Raw genomic sequence first — 19,176 nt, 5'->3', positions numbered from 1 at the left:
ATCTGAAATTGCCGGTCGAATTATTCTCCCTCCAAGTATCTAATTGTAGACAAGATGCTTATCAGTTTTCAGGATCTATACACCTTTTGAATGTTCATGAAAAATAAGCCCTGAAAATATGGACATATATTTAAGGAAATCATTTGCCTTAACTCATATGAGACGACGACTTGAAGAATCCAGACTTCCAACATCGCTGACTTTAATATTAGAAATGTATTAAAAATTAAAAAAGGAAAAATCAAACCTGAATTGCTACAGAAAAAACACAGGCGATGTCATATGTGCCCATCAATCAATGACAACAAACATCTCAACGTCTGCAGTGAGTCTGAGACCATGTATGCAAGTACAAATAACTTCATAAGAAATGGTTGAAATTAGTTAGGAATATTAAGATGTCGCTTTAAATTAGAAAGGCAATAAAAATCCTTTTTGCAGAATTTACAAAACTAATTTTTCTCTTTTGTATGAATATTAAGATGTAATTTTAAACTGCCTTTCTGATTAAATGACTTTTGACAAAAGTTACAAGTATAATTCTTCTCTTTTGTATGAATATTAAGATGTAATTTTAAACTGTCTTTGCGATTAAATGACTTTTGACAAAAGTTACAAATATAATTCTTCTCTTTTGTATGAATATTAAGATGTATTTCTAAATTGCTTTTGTGATTAAATGACTTTTGACAAAAGTTACAAATATAATTCTTCTCTTTTGTATGAATATTAAGATGTATTTCTAAATTGCTTTTCTGATTAAATGACTTTTGACAAAAGTTACAAATATAATTCTTCTCTTTTGTATGAATATTAAGATGTAATTTTAAACTGTCTTTGCGATTAAATGACTTTTGACAAAAGTTACAAGTATAATTCTTCTCTTTTGTATGAATATTAAGATGTAATTTTAAACTGTCTTTGCGATTAAATGACTTTTGACAAAAGTTACAAATATAATTCTTCTCTTTTGTATGAATATTAAGATGTATTTCTAAATTGCTTTTGTGATTAAATGACTTTTGACAAAAGTTACAAATATAATTCTTCTCTTTTGTATGAATATTAAGATGTATTTCTAAATTGCTTTTCTGATTAAATGACTTTTGACAAAAGTTACAAATATAATTCTTCTCTTTTGTATGAATATTAAGATGTAATTTTAAACTGTCTTTGCGATTAAATGACTTTTGACAAAAGTTACAAGTATAATTCTTCTCTTTTGTATGAATATTAAGATGTATTTCTAAATTGCTTTTCTGATTAAATGACTTTTGACAAAAGTTACAAATATAATTCTTCTCTTTTGTATGAATATTAAGATGCATTTTTAAACTGGTTTTATGATTAAATGACTTTTGACATAAGTTACAAGTATAATTCTTCTCTTTTGTATGAATATTAAGATGTATTTCTAAATTGCTTTTCTGATTAAATGACTTTTGACAAAAGTTACAAATATAATTCTTCTCTTTTGTATGAATATTAAGATGCATTTTTAAACTGGTTTTATGATTAAATGACTTTTGACATAAGTTACAAGTATAATTCTTCTCTTTTGTATGAATATTAAGATGTATTTCTAAATTGCTTTTCTGATTAAATGACTTTTGACAAAAGTTACAAATATAATTCTTCTCTTTTGTATGAATATTAAGATGTATTTCTAAATTGCTTTTGTGATTAAATGACTTTTGACAAAAGTTACAAATATAATTCTTCTCTTTTGTATGAATATTAAGATGTATTTCTAAATTGCTTTTCTGATTAAATGACTTTTGACAAAAGTTACAAATATAATTCTTCTCTTTTGTATGAATGTTAAGATGTTGCTTTAAATTAAAATTACAGTTAAAAACCTTATGGCAGATTTTGCAAACATAATAAATTTTCTCTTTCGTATGAACGTTTAAATGTGATTTTAATTCAGAACTTTGATTAAAAGTCTTCTGACAAATGGTACAAACATAATTCTTCTCTTTGTTATGCTTAATAAGTTGTGTTTTTAAATTATTTTCTGGAATAACAGACTTTTGACAAAAGTTAGAATTATTTACACTACTCTTACAATTATTCTTGGTACTTCCTTTGATGGTTAATTTATCAATAATAACCTGTAAAATTAAACCAACAATTAAAAAATAATTATGAATTAATATAAAATTATTTCCATTACAATAACATTATTCTATTTTGTAAAAAGTCGCAAAATATGGACAAAAAATTGAAGGTGTAGGTCTAATAATGAAGCTGATGCTCTTAAACACCTGGCAGGAGTTAGATTATTTTCCAGGCATCTGAAGAGCAACAAAAGGTGCATACACTGAAGTAGACAAATTTACATTAAAACATTGCGAGAGTTGATGTTTATTTTAAAAAAAGTTGCCAAGTTATGTTAACTGGTTCTCTTAATTTTAAGCTGTACTTTTAGACTGGACACTGTAAATTATAGTAAAACGTCATATTCTTCTGTACCAATATATTGTATTTTTATAATAAAAAACCAACTTCAACAACCCAAGTAAAGAATTACAAAGTAAATGAAATAACATTTTATTTTTTATTCCAAAAGCCTTTTTGCGGGATCCTGCATATCAGTTTTATATAATACAATTAAATAAAATTACATATCAAACATAATAAAAAATTAAAACTACAATCATATATAAAAAACATATGAAGTCAGTTAAATAAAATAACTATTTCTACAATAAATAACAACTTAAGTTTAAAAAAAATAATAAATAGAATAAATTTATGCTATGTAACCTGGAAAGCCAATTTACATTACTGAGTGGATTTAAATCACGCTATTTATAAAAATTATGATTATTTCTTTTTTTAATCTAAAAATGTGCTGCCATCTGTTGCTGCTTTTTTAAGTGTCATCTTCATATTCTGTCTGAAAGTTGATCAAGTTGGAATCTTTTGTATTTATATGTTTAAAATCTCTAAAAAATGTCCAAACTTTACCTAGTATTATTTAAATTAAATTTCTTGATATTTTCACTACATTGAAATTTTAATATTAAAATTAACTATTTACAATATTTTAATTTTTTATTATGTCTGATATGTAATTTTATATAAATATATTATATACAGCTGATGATGCAGGATCCTGCAAAGGTGCTTTTGGAATAAAAAATAAGGTAAGTGTCATTTCATTTACTTTATAATTCTGTACTTGGGTTGTTCAGGTTGAATTTTTTATTAAAAAAATACAATATATATATATATATGATCAAACTGGAAAACATGATTTATAATGTATAATTTTATAATAAATAAAATAAAAATATATAATTTTTTTAATTCTTCTAAATTCGCGTCCTCTTATAACAATATATTAAATACATTTTAAAAAAACTTGTAAATAAATCTGAGGAAGTGGTGCGCATGCAAGAAACACTTATATATATATATATATATATATATATATATATTTCCACACAGGGCAAGAAACTTAAAAACCAAACTGAGAGAGCTTAACTACAAGTATTTGAGTGTTACCTTTTACACTGCTCCTATTAGCACTATTATTGGAGGTGTATATTACTGCTCTAATCTATTATTGTCTGTTGTAAACTATTCATGCTTCAGTGCAATAATTTTCGAGAACAGTGGTTTTCCTTGTCAACACGATTTGTCTAGTGCAATTCTGACTAGACGATTTGTCTAGTTGCAAGTCCTACACTATCAATAACTGAAGGCAAATGTTCACAATAAATAACTGAAGTCATTGACAACAGTTTGCATCAGGTGACTCTCAATATGATTACTTTAGCATTGATGCATCAGCTGTGCAGTGTGATCACTTCGGATATCTTTTGTCAAAATATGGTAGATATGTTAAGTCTTCCTATTGTAATTACAAAATTAGATTTTATATTATTTTCTTTTCATTTACAGATTTTATGTCACAACCATGTTTAGTCTTACCAGGTCCATCAACGGGTTAAAATTCACATATTTCAGTCATCAATGAATTTCAAAAACACACTTTGCTCTCACACATTGACCATTTATCATTCACAAACATCTCAATAAATCGATATTAATTAAACAGAACTAAATACAGTTACAAACATTTTTTTTTAAAACGAACACATTGAAATATATACACAGTAATGAAATTAACAAGAGACAAATCATGTATGTTACAATAGCCAATAGCTAATACTTACACGACATGGATAAAATACCATCCCATCTTTTGTCTTCACTGTGTGAAAATCTTTTATTCGAAGTTCATTGCTTTTCATATTAAGATTAACCAGTGGTGAAACATCATTCAATAAGATCTCAGATTCCTTTTAAATAAAAGATAAAGAAATCATATTACAAACTAATTAATTTCCAATAAATGTTTTTTTTATTTTATTCTGACTGGAACTTAGTAATAATACCACTTATATACAAATCACATATCCTAAAAATAAATATTTTTGGTAGTAAATACCATTAAAATCTATCTTGCTAAAAATTTTAGAAAAATCCAAATATTATGACAAAATTAGGCCAAAAAAGAACAAAACTGATTTAATTTTATTTTTATATGAATTTACTATTAATACAATATTACAATTGTTATATATATATATATATATATATACTGGCCTTTGTAAAAGTAATTTTCTACATTCTACACACTGTATTTGTTGTACCATATTACTAAATCTATCTTTTCTTACATTGTACATATGCTCTAAATTTCCTCTTAATTTTAGTGAAATATATGTTTATTTTTATTTTTAAATTTTATTTACTTAGTATGTTACTCATTAAATACAGAAAGATATGTGCACTGTATACCACAAATCTTTATTAAATTACCCTTTTCAATTATCCAGATTTGGCCTTGCAAGGTCCATCTGGATAATTGGTGTGCCATTATATACAAAATCTAACACTTACCATTTCATTTTCGACTTTTAAATTTTCTGATTTAACTAGGTTGGTGTCTTCAGTTGATAGGGATCGTTTTACATTATCACTACTCATAATGTCAAGCTCCTCTTTCAGTTCTACTAAATTTATTTGCTGTAATAAAAAAACAATAAATTAATGCTAAAAGTAATTATGTTCATGATTTATTGTAAAATTTATAAAATAAAAAAAAATTATTTATATAATTCGCTTACCACACACATAAATAGTGTAGCCACAATTTATTATAGCCACATAATAATAATTATTATTATTATTAGTTGCCTTTAATATGCCAAGTTTTATTCCAGAAAATGTTTCTTTTGCTAAATTTTATCAAAAATGCTGCCATTCACAAATTGTAAGGTGGTATTGTTTTTTACAAATTGTAATCTTTTACAATCAATTTGTTAATCTGTTGCTGTAATTCTTATGATTTAGTTTTTTCTAACCTTACTGACGGTATCAATATTGCTTTTGTTGAAATTTTTTATCATGAACATGAGAGAAAACATTAAATAAAATTTTGAAATTCTAATCTTATTTTTCATAAATACTTACCAGATAATAAAAATATTAATTCTGTAATATTCAGCATTTATCATACGAGTCTGATTGCAAATAATATTTATTTTTTATATCATCACATAAGCATGAAGCTTGTGTGGAGCATGGAAATGGAATTTTATAACATATGAAAAATGTCATGCCTGACCAGGATTTGATATGGATCATGATATAGGAATTTTTGCTGATGAATCGCAACTATGTATTAATAATATTGTTGACTAAAAAATACCAAAAATACTTATGCAAAAATGTAATTATCAAAGCAGTCCTCTAGTGAACTTATTATCGCAATTATTAATAAGAAAACACCATACGCTTAAAACACAATATAAATCTATTTTAAAATTAAATAAAAATGAAATTCATTCAATGTGTGATAAGGAGGGTAAAATGATGTTGAAGTGGGAAGATAAATGAGATGTCTTGGGTTTGACGAATAAACATATAGAGCGTAGAAGTAGTTGGGAAAGGAAAGAAGACAATAGTTCCAAATGTTGTCAACGATTATATTTTTATAGACTGAGTTGATAAGGTGGATCAAATGCTGAGAGCATATCTATTCAAAAGAAAAAGACGAAACGGGCGATATAAAAGCAGTTCTGCCAACTTTTCAATATCACTGTATTCAATGCTCATAGTTTACATAAGAAAAGTGGTGAGACGTACAATCCTCTTCAATTCAGACAGAAAATTGTTGTAATTCATCATAGTCATTTCCAAAAAAGGTAGGCCCTCTGAGAAGATCCTCTAATTCTCTCTCTGTGTTTAACTTAAAATTACAATTTTTTAAAATAAATCTTCACTTCAATAGGGATTTTTTTTATCGATCTTAATTTTACTGGTTTTTTTAATTTGACTTTTTTCAATTCATTTAGCAAAAACATATATGTATTAAAACTTATTAAAGTAAATTTTTACCCAATAATCCAGATCTGGCCTTGCAAAGGTTCATCTAGACAATTGGTGTTTTCACTGTATGCAGAATCTAATATCCTTACTTACCCCTTCATTTTTAACTTCTAAATTTTCTGTCTTATTCAAGTTGGTGTCTTCAATTGCTAAATGATCTTTTTCGATATCAAGTAGTTCCTCTTTCAGCTGTAGTAAATCTACTTGCTGTAATAAAAAACAAAAAAATGAAACATATTAACAATATTGTTGATACTCATGTAGCAAAAATATTTATAAAAAATGTAATTTTTGAAGCAGTTCTCTACTGAGAATTTACACAATTATTAATGAGAAAAACTGACAGCTGACAGAAATTTATAAAGATTTACAACGAATAAATGATGAGACTCTAGACACAGTTGACCAAAGTACGCAAACCGAAAGTCATGGCAGGAACGAGATGTCAAATTTTCTAGATGTAGAGCTGACAGATGAACAACTGATAGACAGATTACCCACACGATGGTCAACCTGGGTAATGAACAGGCTGACCCAGGAGAAAGATCTAAGATCAGGAGATGACAGCTGTTTTTCATCGATTTGAATGGATTAAAGCCATCCAGCCGGTATGCTGGGACGGCACCTGGGGCAATGATCTTACAAGACTCCACCATCCTCGAAGATGGAAAGATCACAAATACCAGAATTAGGTACACGGTAATCTATGACTCTAGAGAAGGAGATAAGATAATGGCCTCTCATATTATAAAGGCCTTACGAAGAGCTGTAGGTAAGCTGGAGTCAGCTGTCTTTGTGGTTCCCAGTGGTCCAGCGGGCATCATAGTGAGAAAAATAGTAATATACATTATGAGGAAGGGTAAGACCTTGCCGAGGATGTTACTTCCCAGCCTGAGCGAACAAGGGAGGGCAAGGTCGAGGTCGGTATCAACATGTGAAGGGGAACCCCCCTGGTCGTTGAAAGTAAAACGGTCGTAGTAAGGGCCCCCGGTAAATCTTATGCCGATCTGTTGAAAACCATGAAAGAAAAGGTTAAGGTTGAGGAGGCCGGCGAAATACTGTCAATTAAACAGGGAAGGGATCAACAACTAGAGGTCCGAATTAGTGGGGCGCAGAAGGCGGGGGAGTTTTCCTCCCTGCTGAAGAACAGAGCAGAGGATCTCCAGGTGGATATAAGAACAAGAGGAGCCCGCAGAACAGTCATTCATGTAAAAGACATGCTAGGCGACACTACTGAGCGAGGGGTCAGGGAAGCGGTAAAAAAGGTACTAGGACAAGGAGAAAACTTTCACGCCACATCACTAAGGGAGGCATTTGGAAACACAAAAAATGCCACGGTGGTCACAAGTCAAAGGAATGCAACGAAATTAATTGCAGCAAGGCTGAGAGTAGGGTGGGTGAGTTGCAGGGCCTACATCCGGACGGATATAGAGAAATGTTATCGATGTTGGGATGTCGGTCACAGCAGAAGAGTGCAGAGGCCAGGACCGTTCAAACCTCTGCTTCAACTGTGGTAAACCCGGCCATGTAATTAAAGATTGCAAGGAGGCGACCATATGCCTGGACTGTGGAGCCACTTCACATAGGACCGGGAACCCGTGCTGTAACAAAGGTCATGACTAAAGTAATACTAGTTAATAATAACAGGAGCCTACTCTCTAGTGATTTGAGCATAGAAATTGCAGCTAGATACGAAGCGGACTTCCTGGTGGCCACCGAACCTAATGTGTATTCGGCGGCCAGAGAACAGTGGCTGACCGATGGGAATGGTGATGTGGCAATTAGAAAGATCGTTGGAAATGTGGATTATGATCTGTATGGTAGAGGTGACGGACTCATTGCTGTTGAAGTAAGCGATAAGATTATAATAGGTGTATATATCAGCCCTAACTGCAGCAGGGAATCTCTTAAGAACAGACTCCTTCCTTGACCTCCAACAAGTCATTATACGAGCTCGGAAGAGAATTGTAGTCCTTGGAGACTTTAACTGCAGGACTGTTCTAGCTGGAGCGGTCTCCTCGAACGCTAGAGGAAAACTCCTGGAGGAATTGCTGGCAGCGACAGGAATGACATGTATTAATGACGGAACAGCCACCTACCAAGCAAGAGGGCATCAATCGGTCCTGGATTTAGTTATAATTGATGGAAGGATGCGCACTGATGCAGCTGATTTCATGGTTCTTAATGACGAAACAGCCAGCAATCACAGAGCCATCTTTGTTAACTTCAGAGAGCAACGGCCAGAAATAAGACAGATAAATAACAATATCAGACTGTCTGATCAACAGATATATAGAGTGGCTAATAATGCGGCAAATAGAATTAGAAATAGTACTCAGATAACACCTGAAATATTCCAAAATGTAGTTAAAGAAGAGATGGCGAACATACCGAGGAGAAATAATATTAAATATAATATGGTCTACTGTTGGTCCAGGGAGATAGAGGAACAGCGTAGAATTATGCAAAGACACAAGAGGACGGCCCAGAGGTTGCGAGCTAGAGTTGGTTTGGAAATAGGATGTAACATTGCGACAGAGCAATATAGGCAAGCGAGAAAGATGCTTAACTTCCTCATAAAGCAGGCCAAAAGAAAGAAATGGTTAGAACTATGCGAGGAGTTGAATGCTGATCCGTGGGGAAAGGCTTTCAAAATAGTAACCAAGCGGCTTGGGAAACAAGCTCCAACACTGAATGAAGAAACGGCTGCGTTGCAGATCAGAAAGTTATTCCCCAGAACGGAGGAGCAATATAATAGAGAGGTGATAGAATGCCAGGGAGGAAGATTTACACAAAAAGAGGTCATGGAAGCTATAAATAAATTACAAAATAAGAAAAGCCCCGGCCCAGATGGCATCCCAGCGGCCATCATTAAGATAATAGCTAGAATCGTACCTTGGGAAATAGTCGATGTAGCCAGCTACGGCCTACAAAATAGAAGCTTCCCTGAATGCTGGAAGGAAGCAAGAACAGTCTTCCTCCCAAAGGCAGGACAAATTCAAGAGAACACAGCATATAGACCGATTACGCTCATAAATAATATGGGAAAAGTAGTTGAAAGGTTGTTAGAAAATAGACTTAGAGAGGAAATAGAGGAAAAACAATGTCTACATCCGGAACAATACGGATTTAGAAAGGGACGGTCCACGGTGACCGCAGTCGAGAAGGTAAAAAACTGGGCATTAAATTGCAGAAGCGGTACATGGAGGACTAGAAAAATCCCAATGATCATAATGCTTGATGTTAGAAACGCATTTGGTACGGTCCCCTGGACAGCCATCATTGAGCTTCAAGCCATGCAAATAAGTAAATACTTAGTAAATCAGATAGATCAATATCTGCAAAATAGGTTCATAGAGGTCAAAACCCTAGAAAGGAAAGCCATATTTCAGGTATTCAGAGGGGTGCCGCACGGATCTGTCCTTGGCCCAACCTTATGGAATGTTTTCTATGATAAAATCTTCAGGCTGAACTACCCCGAAGGGGTATCGATAGTAGGATACGCGGATGATATCGCAATATTAGTAGAAGACAAGAGATATTAATGAACTGGAGAACAAGGCAAACCAAGCACTTAGAACAATAGATGAATGGATGGAGGATAACAAATTAGAAATAGCTCCTAATAAATCCTGTTGCCTGGTCCTCTCGGGTAGAAGACCATTAAGAAGTGTGAATCTAAATATCAGAGGACAGAGAATCGATGAAGTAAAAGAAACAAAATACTTGGGGGTATTTCTGGACAAAAGTTTAAGGTTCAGCAAGCTTATTGATATGATTTGTGGGAGAGTTACTCCCGCTGTAAAGGGATTAAGAGGATTATTTCAAAACCACGGCACACCTAAAATGGTTATTCGAAGATTGATAACCGCAGCTATCACTTCGGCGGTACTGTATGCGGCTCCCATATGGGTGGCGGCAATGAACATACAGCGAAATAAAAAGAAGTGTCCATAGACTGGCATTGCTGCGTGTAGCTGCTAGTTACTGTACGGTATCGTATTACGCGCTGTGCGTACTGACCGGGGTCCTACCCGTAGACCTTCAGATAAAAGTCAGAACCCTCAGACACAGCGATATGTCGAAAGAAGAGATGGAAGGGATTATAGAACAAGAATGGCAAGAGTGGGCAGGGTCCAGGTGGGAGAATGGACCAGACGCCTAATCCCTAATATTAAAACCTGGAATAACAATAGACTCGGAGATGTCAATTTTTACATGACACAATTACTGTCGGGGCACGGCTCTTTCGGTCAGTATCTGTATAGGATGGGAAAAGAGCCACCCCGCAGTGCATCTATTGTCCAGAGAACGACGATGCCGAACATACGTTGTTCATATGTCCAAGATGGGCCGTTAACAGAGGTCAAATAGTAATTAATGGTCTTACACCAGAAAATCTCATAAACCGGTTGGGGTACAACAATGAGAACCAGGAATGGTTCCGCAGGTTTGCCGGGGAGGTCCTGCGGGCCAAAGAGGATGAAGACAGAAGAATGGGAGTATAAACAGTAGGGTAGGGCGGACAGTCACTCCATGAAGGGCCTGTACGCCTTGGTGTGCGGGTACCTGAGAAGGGGGTGAACTCCAGGGGAGTTTGAGTTTGGGTTAAAATAAAAGACCAAGTCCCGGTCGGCGGGGTCGTCCCTGCGGGAGCCTAGGCTCTTTGTGGGGTCGGCACTGTCGATTAGAGGCCAAAGGCGTCAAGACCGAGTCCCGGTTCCCTGCTGAGGCGCTGGGGGACGGCATGGCCGGACCTTGGCTCTAAAGCGGGGATTAGAGGCAGGCAATGTAAAACAAAAGATCCGAGACCGGGGAGGCCAACCAGCCGTGCCGGACGTATAGCCGGCGGGTGGGGGACGCCTCCTTTGAGAGTAAAAGGACACTCTCCCCGACTGAGTATACTTAATTGGATATCCGATCGGGGAGAGTAGGAAAAAAAAAAGGAGGTGGAAAAATCCAAAAGGACATTAGAGCTATATTTTGATCCCAGAAGTAGCTGCTGTATTGGTCAATAGACCAAGGGTCATTTGGGGTCTACGTCTGCAGGATTGGAAGGAGGTGTACAGATCAATGTCAGTATTGTGAAGAAACTAACACATTGGAGCACATTTTTGTGCTCCAATGTGTGCAGAAACTCACTGTATGCAGAATCTAATATCGTTACTTACCACTTCATTTTTAACTTCTAAATTTTCTGTCTTATTCAAGTTGGTGTCTTCAATTGCTAAATGATCTTTTTCGATATCAAGTAGTTCCTCTTTCAGCTGTAGTAAATCTACTTGCTGTAATAAAAAACAAAAAAATGAAACATATTAACAATATTGATGATACTCATGTACCAAAAATATTCATAAAAAATGTAATTTTTGAAGCAGTTCTCTACTGAGAACTAACACATTGGAGCACATCTTTTTCATGTGTCCCAGGTGGAAGGAAGAATTGCCATGTGATGGTTTGGACTCGCTTGGGGGTCATGCAGTTGATGCTCTTGTTCGGTGAGAGTTGGACCATGTGTGCACAGTGGTTTCTGGTGGAGCGCTCCACCAGAAACTACTAAAGGAAGAACATGAGGTGAGCAGCAAAGAAGTCAGTTGAGGGTAGTGCTGGGCACCAGTCTTTGGGGGCAGGTGACAGGTGTGCCTCGACACTGCCATCAGCAATGACTCCCATGAAATGCATTCCAGCCATCTAAGGCTAGCATAGCTGTGTGGAGTTAAGAATCTACTTGTATAGTAAATATTGAGTTGTAAATATCATGTGAATGTGGTGTGTAAATATTTTCATGAATGTGAAAGCGGTAGAATCATATTGTTTTTCTATTCTATATGTCCTAACAATGTATATTCATTATTCGGGTTATTTTTTACAAATAAATTAGTTGACATTCTTTACGTCAAGCAAACTAATCTTTATGTCAAAGATTTCATTAAAAAAAAAAATAACTACCAAACCAGTTTTTGAGGTTTCACCTGTGGAAACAGACTGATAATTATGAGATGCTTTTGTTTGTAGCTGTATATATGCTATCAGGAATTACCTGAAAGCCACAGACTGAAAGTTATTACACAAACAATCTCCTTTTTACAACTCTTGGATTTGGAAAAGTGTTAGCCCAAAGAATCAAACTTTTATTGTATTTCCTCAATTTTACTCGTGATGATAATAATACTAATAAATCTCCAAAAAATAAAATCGATTATTGACTATCTTGTTAAAAAATTCAGAGATGTATATACACCAGAAAAAATTTTGGCAGATGATGAAAGTTTACTGGAAAGGTAGGCTAAATTTCATTCACTTTATTAGAATAAAATGAGCACACTTTGATATTAAGACATTTCAGAGCCAGAAACTGGATATATGTAAATAAAATTTGATAGCATATGTAGATGCAGGCACACAAATTGTAAAAACTCCTAATCATGGCTACACCACTAATATTGTCATTACTCTTTTTGAAACTAGTAACCAACTAGTAAACAATAAAGCTACCCAACGAACATCCACTTAAATGAGGATGATATGCATGACATGTAACCAACGTGTAGTCTTGTACACTCAGGCGTAACATTCCTGTGACATGGTTTATTGAACCCCAACAATCAAAGTCTATAGGTATCCATGGTTTAGATTTTAATTGTCTATAAAAGCAACTAAATTTTACTAGGATTTGAACTTTACAACCTTTTGACTTCAAAAATCAGCTGCTACAGCAGTGTAACTTAACTGCCTATTTGCAACTCAACAAATATTAGTAACAAAATATATATATACATATATATATATATCAACCTTTGTAAAACTGATTATAAAAGCAAATGTCTATGTAGTGTATCTTTTGTACCATATTACTATCACTTTTTTCTTACACTGTACATTGTATTTTCATTTTTCAAATTTCTTCTTAATTTAAGTGAAACACATTTACTTTTTATTTTTTTTTACTTATTGTATTACCCATTAAATATAGAATCACACAACCTTTTTTAAATTACCCTTTTCAATTATCCAGATTTGGCCTTGAAATGTCCATCTGGATAATTGGTGTGGTGCCACTGTATATAAAATCTAACACTTACCACTTCATTTTCAACTTTTAAATTTTCTGGTTTAACTAAGTTGAACTCTTCAATTTTTGGAGATCTTTTTTGCTTATTCATAATTTCAACCAGTTCCTCCTCTTTCACTTGTAGTGAATTTATTTTCTGTAATAAAAAACAATAAATAAATGCTACAAAGTAAATATGTTTATGATTTATTGTACAATTAATAAAAAGTAAAATAAATTGTATATTAATTCGCTTATCATACACAAACAGCGCAGCAACAGTTAAATTATTATTATTATTATTAGGCGACTTTACTGTGCCAGGTTTTGTATGGAAAACCTAAGAAATGTTTCTTTTGCTAAATGTTGTCATACAAACCTAAATATTAAAAATGCTGTTACTCACCATATAAATGGGTGTTGAAAACAACACTACCTTACAAGATGATGTTATTTTTTACAAATTGTAAGCTTCTGCAATCAAATAATTTGTTAAACTGTTCGAGTAATTCTCATGATTTAGTTTTTCTAATCTTACTGACAGTAGTGTTAATATTGCTTACGGTGAAATTTTTTATCATGATAAATATAATTTATCACGATCATCAGAGATAATGTTACCTAAAATTTTGAAATCTAATTTTATTTCTCATAAATACTTCACAGATTATAAAAATATTCATCTTATAATAGTCAGAATTTACTAAATAAGAATATATGATTACATTTTCTCATAAAAATTGATTGTAAAAAATATTAATTTTTTTTATCGCAATATAAGCATGAAGCTAGTCATGGAACATGGAAATGTCACTTTATAGTGTATGAAAAATGTCACACCTAAGCAGGATTTGATATTGATCATGAATATAAATTTATTAATAAGAAGAGAGTTCCATAAGCTACAAAAACAATATAAATCTACTTTAATTAAAAATGAAATTCATAGTGTGTGATAAGGAGGGAAAAATAATGTTGACAACTAAATTCAGATTAGACTGTGTAGAATTAATATGGAAAGGAAAGAAAGCAGTGGTTCTAAATGCTGTCATATATATATATATATATATATATATATATATATATATATATATATATGTATACTTTTTATTCCCTTAATGTGTATGTTGCAATTTTTTCAAGTAGTTAACAATATAACTACCCTACCATGGGCCAATTAGTTGAGAATGATATGTAAACAATGTGTAATCTTGTACACTCAAATCTCTGCTACAGAGGAATTATTTTTTATCAGTGTTTATTTTACTGCGGGTTTTTAACTGAATTTTTGCAATTCATTCAGGAAACACACACGCACACACACACATTAAGGAATTTATTAATCTCAATTATAAAAGTAAATTTCTACACATAGAAACTTTTTTTTGTTTTTGCACCATATTTCTTTTTTGTTACATTGTACAAATTTACATATATTCCAAATATCTTTCTGGGTCAATCCATTTAATGTGACCCAAGAATTGACACCAATTCCACCAAAAAAAAATTGAAACTCACCCACTTGTTTTCCACATGTCTCAGGACCTTAAAATTAAAAGTCTTTTTTTTTTATTTAAGCAGTTTATTTGTAGCAGCCATTTTTGTTATGGTACACACACCTATTTTTGTGATTGCAAGGGTTTATGAAAACAAAAGTAACTAAAAAACTAAGTCCGGAAAGAATGAACCAAAAAGCAATATATTCATATTTTTTCAAGGTGAAAGAATGGTCTAGCGGTTTATTTACCTATCTCTCTTCTTTCTACGAGAAAATTAGCGATAAATTTGATCTTGAAAAACAGGGAAATTTTACTTTTGGTAATTTTTTTTATGAGGCGAGGATGCCAAACACAGTTTGAATTATTTTTTTACATGTGGGTATTGTTAGTAGTTTTACCATAAATAATATGAATAGTGATATAATACTTAACCCTAAATATTTATGAATTTTTGGAAACTAATCTTTTTACATGATTTAAGTTTTGGCTTCAAATAATTTTGACGGGCTGGTAATAAAAAATTTTAATTTCCACCACTTGTAGTGTTTTTGTAGATGTTTATGGAAAATAAAATAGTTTCTTGTGTACTGTACTAATAAAAAAATTATAACCTCTCAAAAATCATGAAAAACTTGTTACAAGCAATACAATTTTGACTTAATAAAAGGGATTTCTTGTCTTCTTGGCGATTTAATATCTTTATACATAATACTATAGTTGAAATAGACTTGTTTGAACCATTCAATTGCAGTGCTCATCTTATAACAGGCGCTTGAATTCATTTCCAGTCATCAGGAAAATTCATGCTGCAACATGCTCATTTATGCATGTTGCATCATTTAGCTTTGCAGTTACAGACTGGTGTGTCTGACATTAGTCGGTGACCTGTTCACGTCTTTACCGAGTGTCGCAAATTTCATTCTGTTTTTGAAAGTGTTTATTAATTAAATAAGTTTTCATTATTATATTACCAAATTTTAAAATTATTAAAATTTTTACATTATTTTTCAAGTAAAACAATGGAAGAACAATGCCCCATAGGAATTTATGTGAATGAAGAGTGTCAAAACATTGTACTGGTACAGTGCTAAAAGAACTCATTAAAATTTGTGAATTTACTGATGAAAACAAATCACCTTATTTTTTTACATGTTAATTCAGATGTCACTAGTGTTTGTAAATATCATGAAAATGTTTTTGTCAACATTCAGTCACCTGCATTGACAGTTCTGTTGCAACCCTTTGAGAACTCATAAAAAAACCAGTTAAGAAAAACTTGACAAATAACATTAGAGCAAGCTCTAAAAGTACACATTTTTCCACATTTAAATTTAGTACCTGGAAAGTCTCTCTGGGTTAACTGTTTCAACAGTATTTTTTCTCAGCAGAACAAAGAACTATACGAATGTAAAGACTAAGAGCAATATATTGCCCCACATCACAAAATTGAACGATTGGATGTTGGTTGTAGCATTTTGAGTGTATCACTTCCATAAAAATTAATTAAAAATTAAGGTATTAGAAGCTACAATAAATATGTTCTTGTGTCAGAAGGCATTGTAAGATGTTACTTTACTTCAGACTCCAAGGACTAAGAACATCATCTGCTGTCAAGTATTGCACCACTTTCACTTAGGGAAAAAGACTCTATTACTTGTGTGTATTACTATCAATGGTGGATAGAAGATATTAGCCTTGAAAATGATGATCTGCAGGTTCATTTTTCCAAGAGACATATTAGAAGAGATATCACAGCTGTTGCTTAACCACACTGAACAATAAAGTTTCATTGCTACAAAAACAGGCTATTTCATTGAAGAATAATTAAAATTTTGCTACAATTTATTTTTTTTATTAACTAAGCCCTTCAATCAATCTTTAATATCTTAATGCATTTTATAATGATTTTCGTTGTGACATTGTGTAGTTAATATCAAATTACTTATTAAAAAACCTGCTGCGTGTGAATTTTATAATAAATTGTTGTCTTGGATATATCCATTTCGTACAACCAGAATTCCTTATGTTGAAATAGATAATTTTATTTCTAAGCCTATTTATGTTAGATATGGGATTAAGACAAGGCATGCATTTGGTTCTCAAATTTTCAATGTATTTATAAATTACTGTTTATTCATATGCTATTCGCATTTTTTAATTTTTTGCAGATGATATATAAATTGTTTAAGCCGATTACAAATCTAGTTGATATTCAATTACTTCCGATCAACTTGAACTGTGAGCAAAAATAGTATTTCTGCTAAGTTTAAAAAAATTAATTTCATATTCAATTTGGAAGGTTTGAAAATGTTGATATAATTGTGCAGCTGAATAATATAAAATAATACTGCAATACAAAAGGTATCTTCTATTAAAGACTTAGCTGTATGTTTTGATAGCAAGTTATCCTTCAATGAATAAACTGGTAATACTGTAAGTCACTAAAAATGATAAATTTTATTAAGAGATTCTCTACAAATTTTAATTAAAATTTTAGGTCATGCATTTATGAAGTACTAAATTAAAATTAATAAACTCTGTTGTATGGTGACCTTTTGCTGACTTGCAATTAAAATTACCTGAAATACCACATAGAATCTTTCTTACATGTGCTGCATATAAAATCAGTGATTCTATGCACATTACCAATCATAACTTTATTCATATTTTTAATTTGTTAAAAATACCAAGAATTGAGTGATTTCAGATCAGGACAGATTTAATATTTGCTACTAAAATGTTTAGTATTATTTTGACTAACCTAATTTATTGCAGTTTTTTAACTTTCATATTAACTACATTGCTTGGTATAATTTTCAAAATTTTCATGGTCAAATCAACTCACATAGATTATCTATATTACTATGCTACTGATACTATGTAAAGTACACTTAATACCTTAACCTTATCAAGAGCTATTCTAACTTATGAATGATAATTTTGTTATGAAATTATGTTGGTTTTTTTTAATATGATTTTGTATTCACGGGTTTCATGCTTGTCTATATCAATTAAATAAATAAAAACAATTTAAAATTTACCATACATACCAAATAGCAATTGTACAGTCTTTGATTTAGGGTAAAAATAGAAAAGTAGGCCACAACAGCAAAGACAATTCCAAAATTCCAGCAAGTACTTTAAAAGATCATTAAACTACCAAGAAGCCAAGGTAACAATTCAATTCAAAATCTAGCAACTTGAACTGAAAAATCCAAACAAAATAATTAAATCAAGATATGCAAAATCAGCCAGAAATTAAATAACAAGGTAGCAAGGTTTAATTTTACTGCAGCAAATTACAGAAAGAATCATGAAAACAACAGATGAAACAGAATGAAATAACGACAAAGGCATTTCCTTCTTACCTTTGACAAACAAAATCCTTTCAAAATATTATATATATTTATCCCCAACCAAAAACTATACAAAAAGGTAATAATAAATTCCATTACAAGCTGAACCACCAGCCCACACTCTTGTTATCTAAAACCTTTTTCCCATTTGTATGCCCCATTTTAGAATACACATTTTTTTTCAACATGCCCACAATAATAAAGGTTACCAAAAATAGGGATAAATACTAACATTCAGATTAAGCAGAATTCAAAAAACAATGCAAGCTTTTTTAAATATATAGATGTCAATAAGCACAGGTTCACTGAAGTTCTTTTTATTATATGTCAGTGAAATAGATTGATAATATTGGTTTGTAAATCTTTGTTTACACACATCTTTGTTCTACATTTCAAATTATGTGTGTGTGTGTATATATAAGGCCAACCTTTGTAGACGCGTTAACCACTAGACCAGACCGGTGGGTTAAAATTAGAACAATTTACATGACTGGTTAAAGTTCACACCAATAATTGATCAATACAAAAAATTCAAACTTAAATTCTATTGATTTATATTTGAATAGCATAACATTACTTACTTAGTCAGATAAACAAAGTAAACACCAAGTACACAATAACAAAATTACAACATCTACTACACCTCTTCCTAACAACGCTTTCCCACAAATTGATCAGTGATGCCAACACATGCAATTGTATACTTTAATACATACGACCTCTGGATATAATCTTGGAAAAAAATATATATACATACGTATAATATTGCACAACATACTTAAAAATAATTTTTCATTCACGGAAAAGTTAAGTGGTTTAATGTAAAAATAAAAAATGTACTGAAATTTTCATAAAATTCTTA

General features: G+C 31.9%; 1 protein-coding gene across 1 annotated transcript in view; it reads right to left on the bottom strand.

The window, feature by feature from the left end:
• Positions 1–18,958, bottom strand: part of LOC142330762 (uncharacterized) — a 47,948-nt gene extending 28,990 nt beyond the window's left edge. Inside the window, exons 1-6 of the mRNA XM_075376207.1 lie at positions 18,896–18,958; positions 18,009–18,163; positions 13,491–13,616; positions 11,580–11,693; positions 4,990–5,043; positions 2,058–2,114 (exon numbers count right to left, since the gene is read on the bottom strand). Of these exons, the coding sequence (XP_075232322.1) occupies positions 2,058–2,114; positions 4,990–5,043; positions 11,580–11,693; positions 13,491–13,571 (306 nt within the window). The 5' untranslated portion in view covers positions 13,572–13,616; positions 18,009–18,163; positions 18,896–18,958. The remainder of the gene's footprint in view (positions 1–2,057; positions 2,115–4,989; positions 5,044–11,579; positions 11,694–13,490; positions 13,617–18,008; positions 18,164–18,895) is intronic.
• Between the last annotated feature and the right edge of the window lie 218 nt (positions 18,959–19,176).

Source organism: Lycorma delicatula, chromosome 9, assembly GCF_047948215.1.
Source record: "Lycorma delicatula isolate Av1 chromosome 9, ASM4794821v1, whole genome shotgun sequence".
In the NCBI taxonomy this organism is placed as follows: domain Eukaryota; kingdom Metazoa; phylum Arthropoda; class Insecta; order Hemiptera; family Fulgoridae; genus Lycorma; species Lycorma delicatula.
The sequence above is the reverse complement of the archived record's forward strand: the minus strand, read 5'-3'. Positions and strand labels throughout refer to the sequence as shown.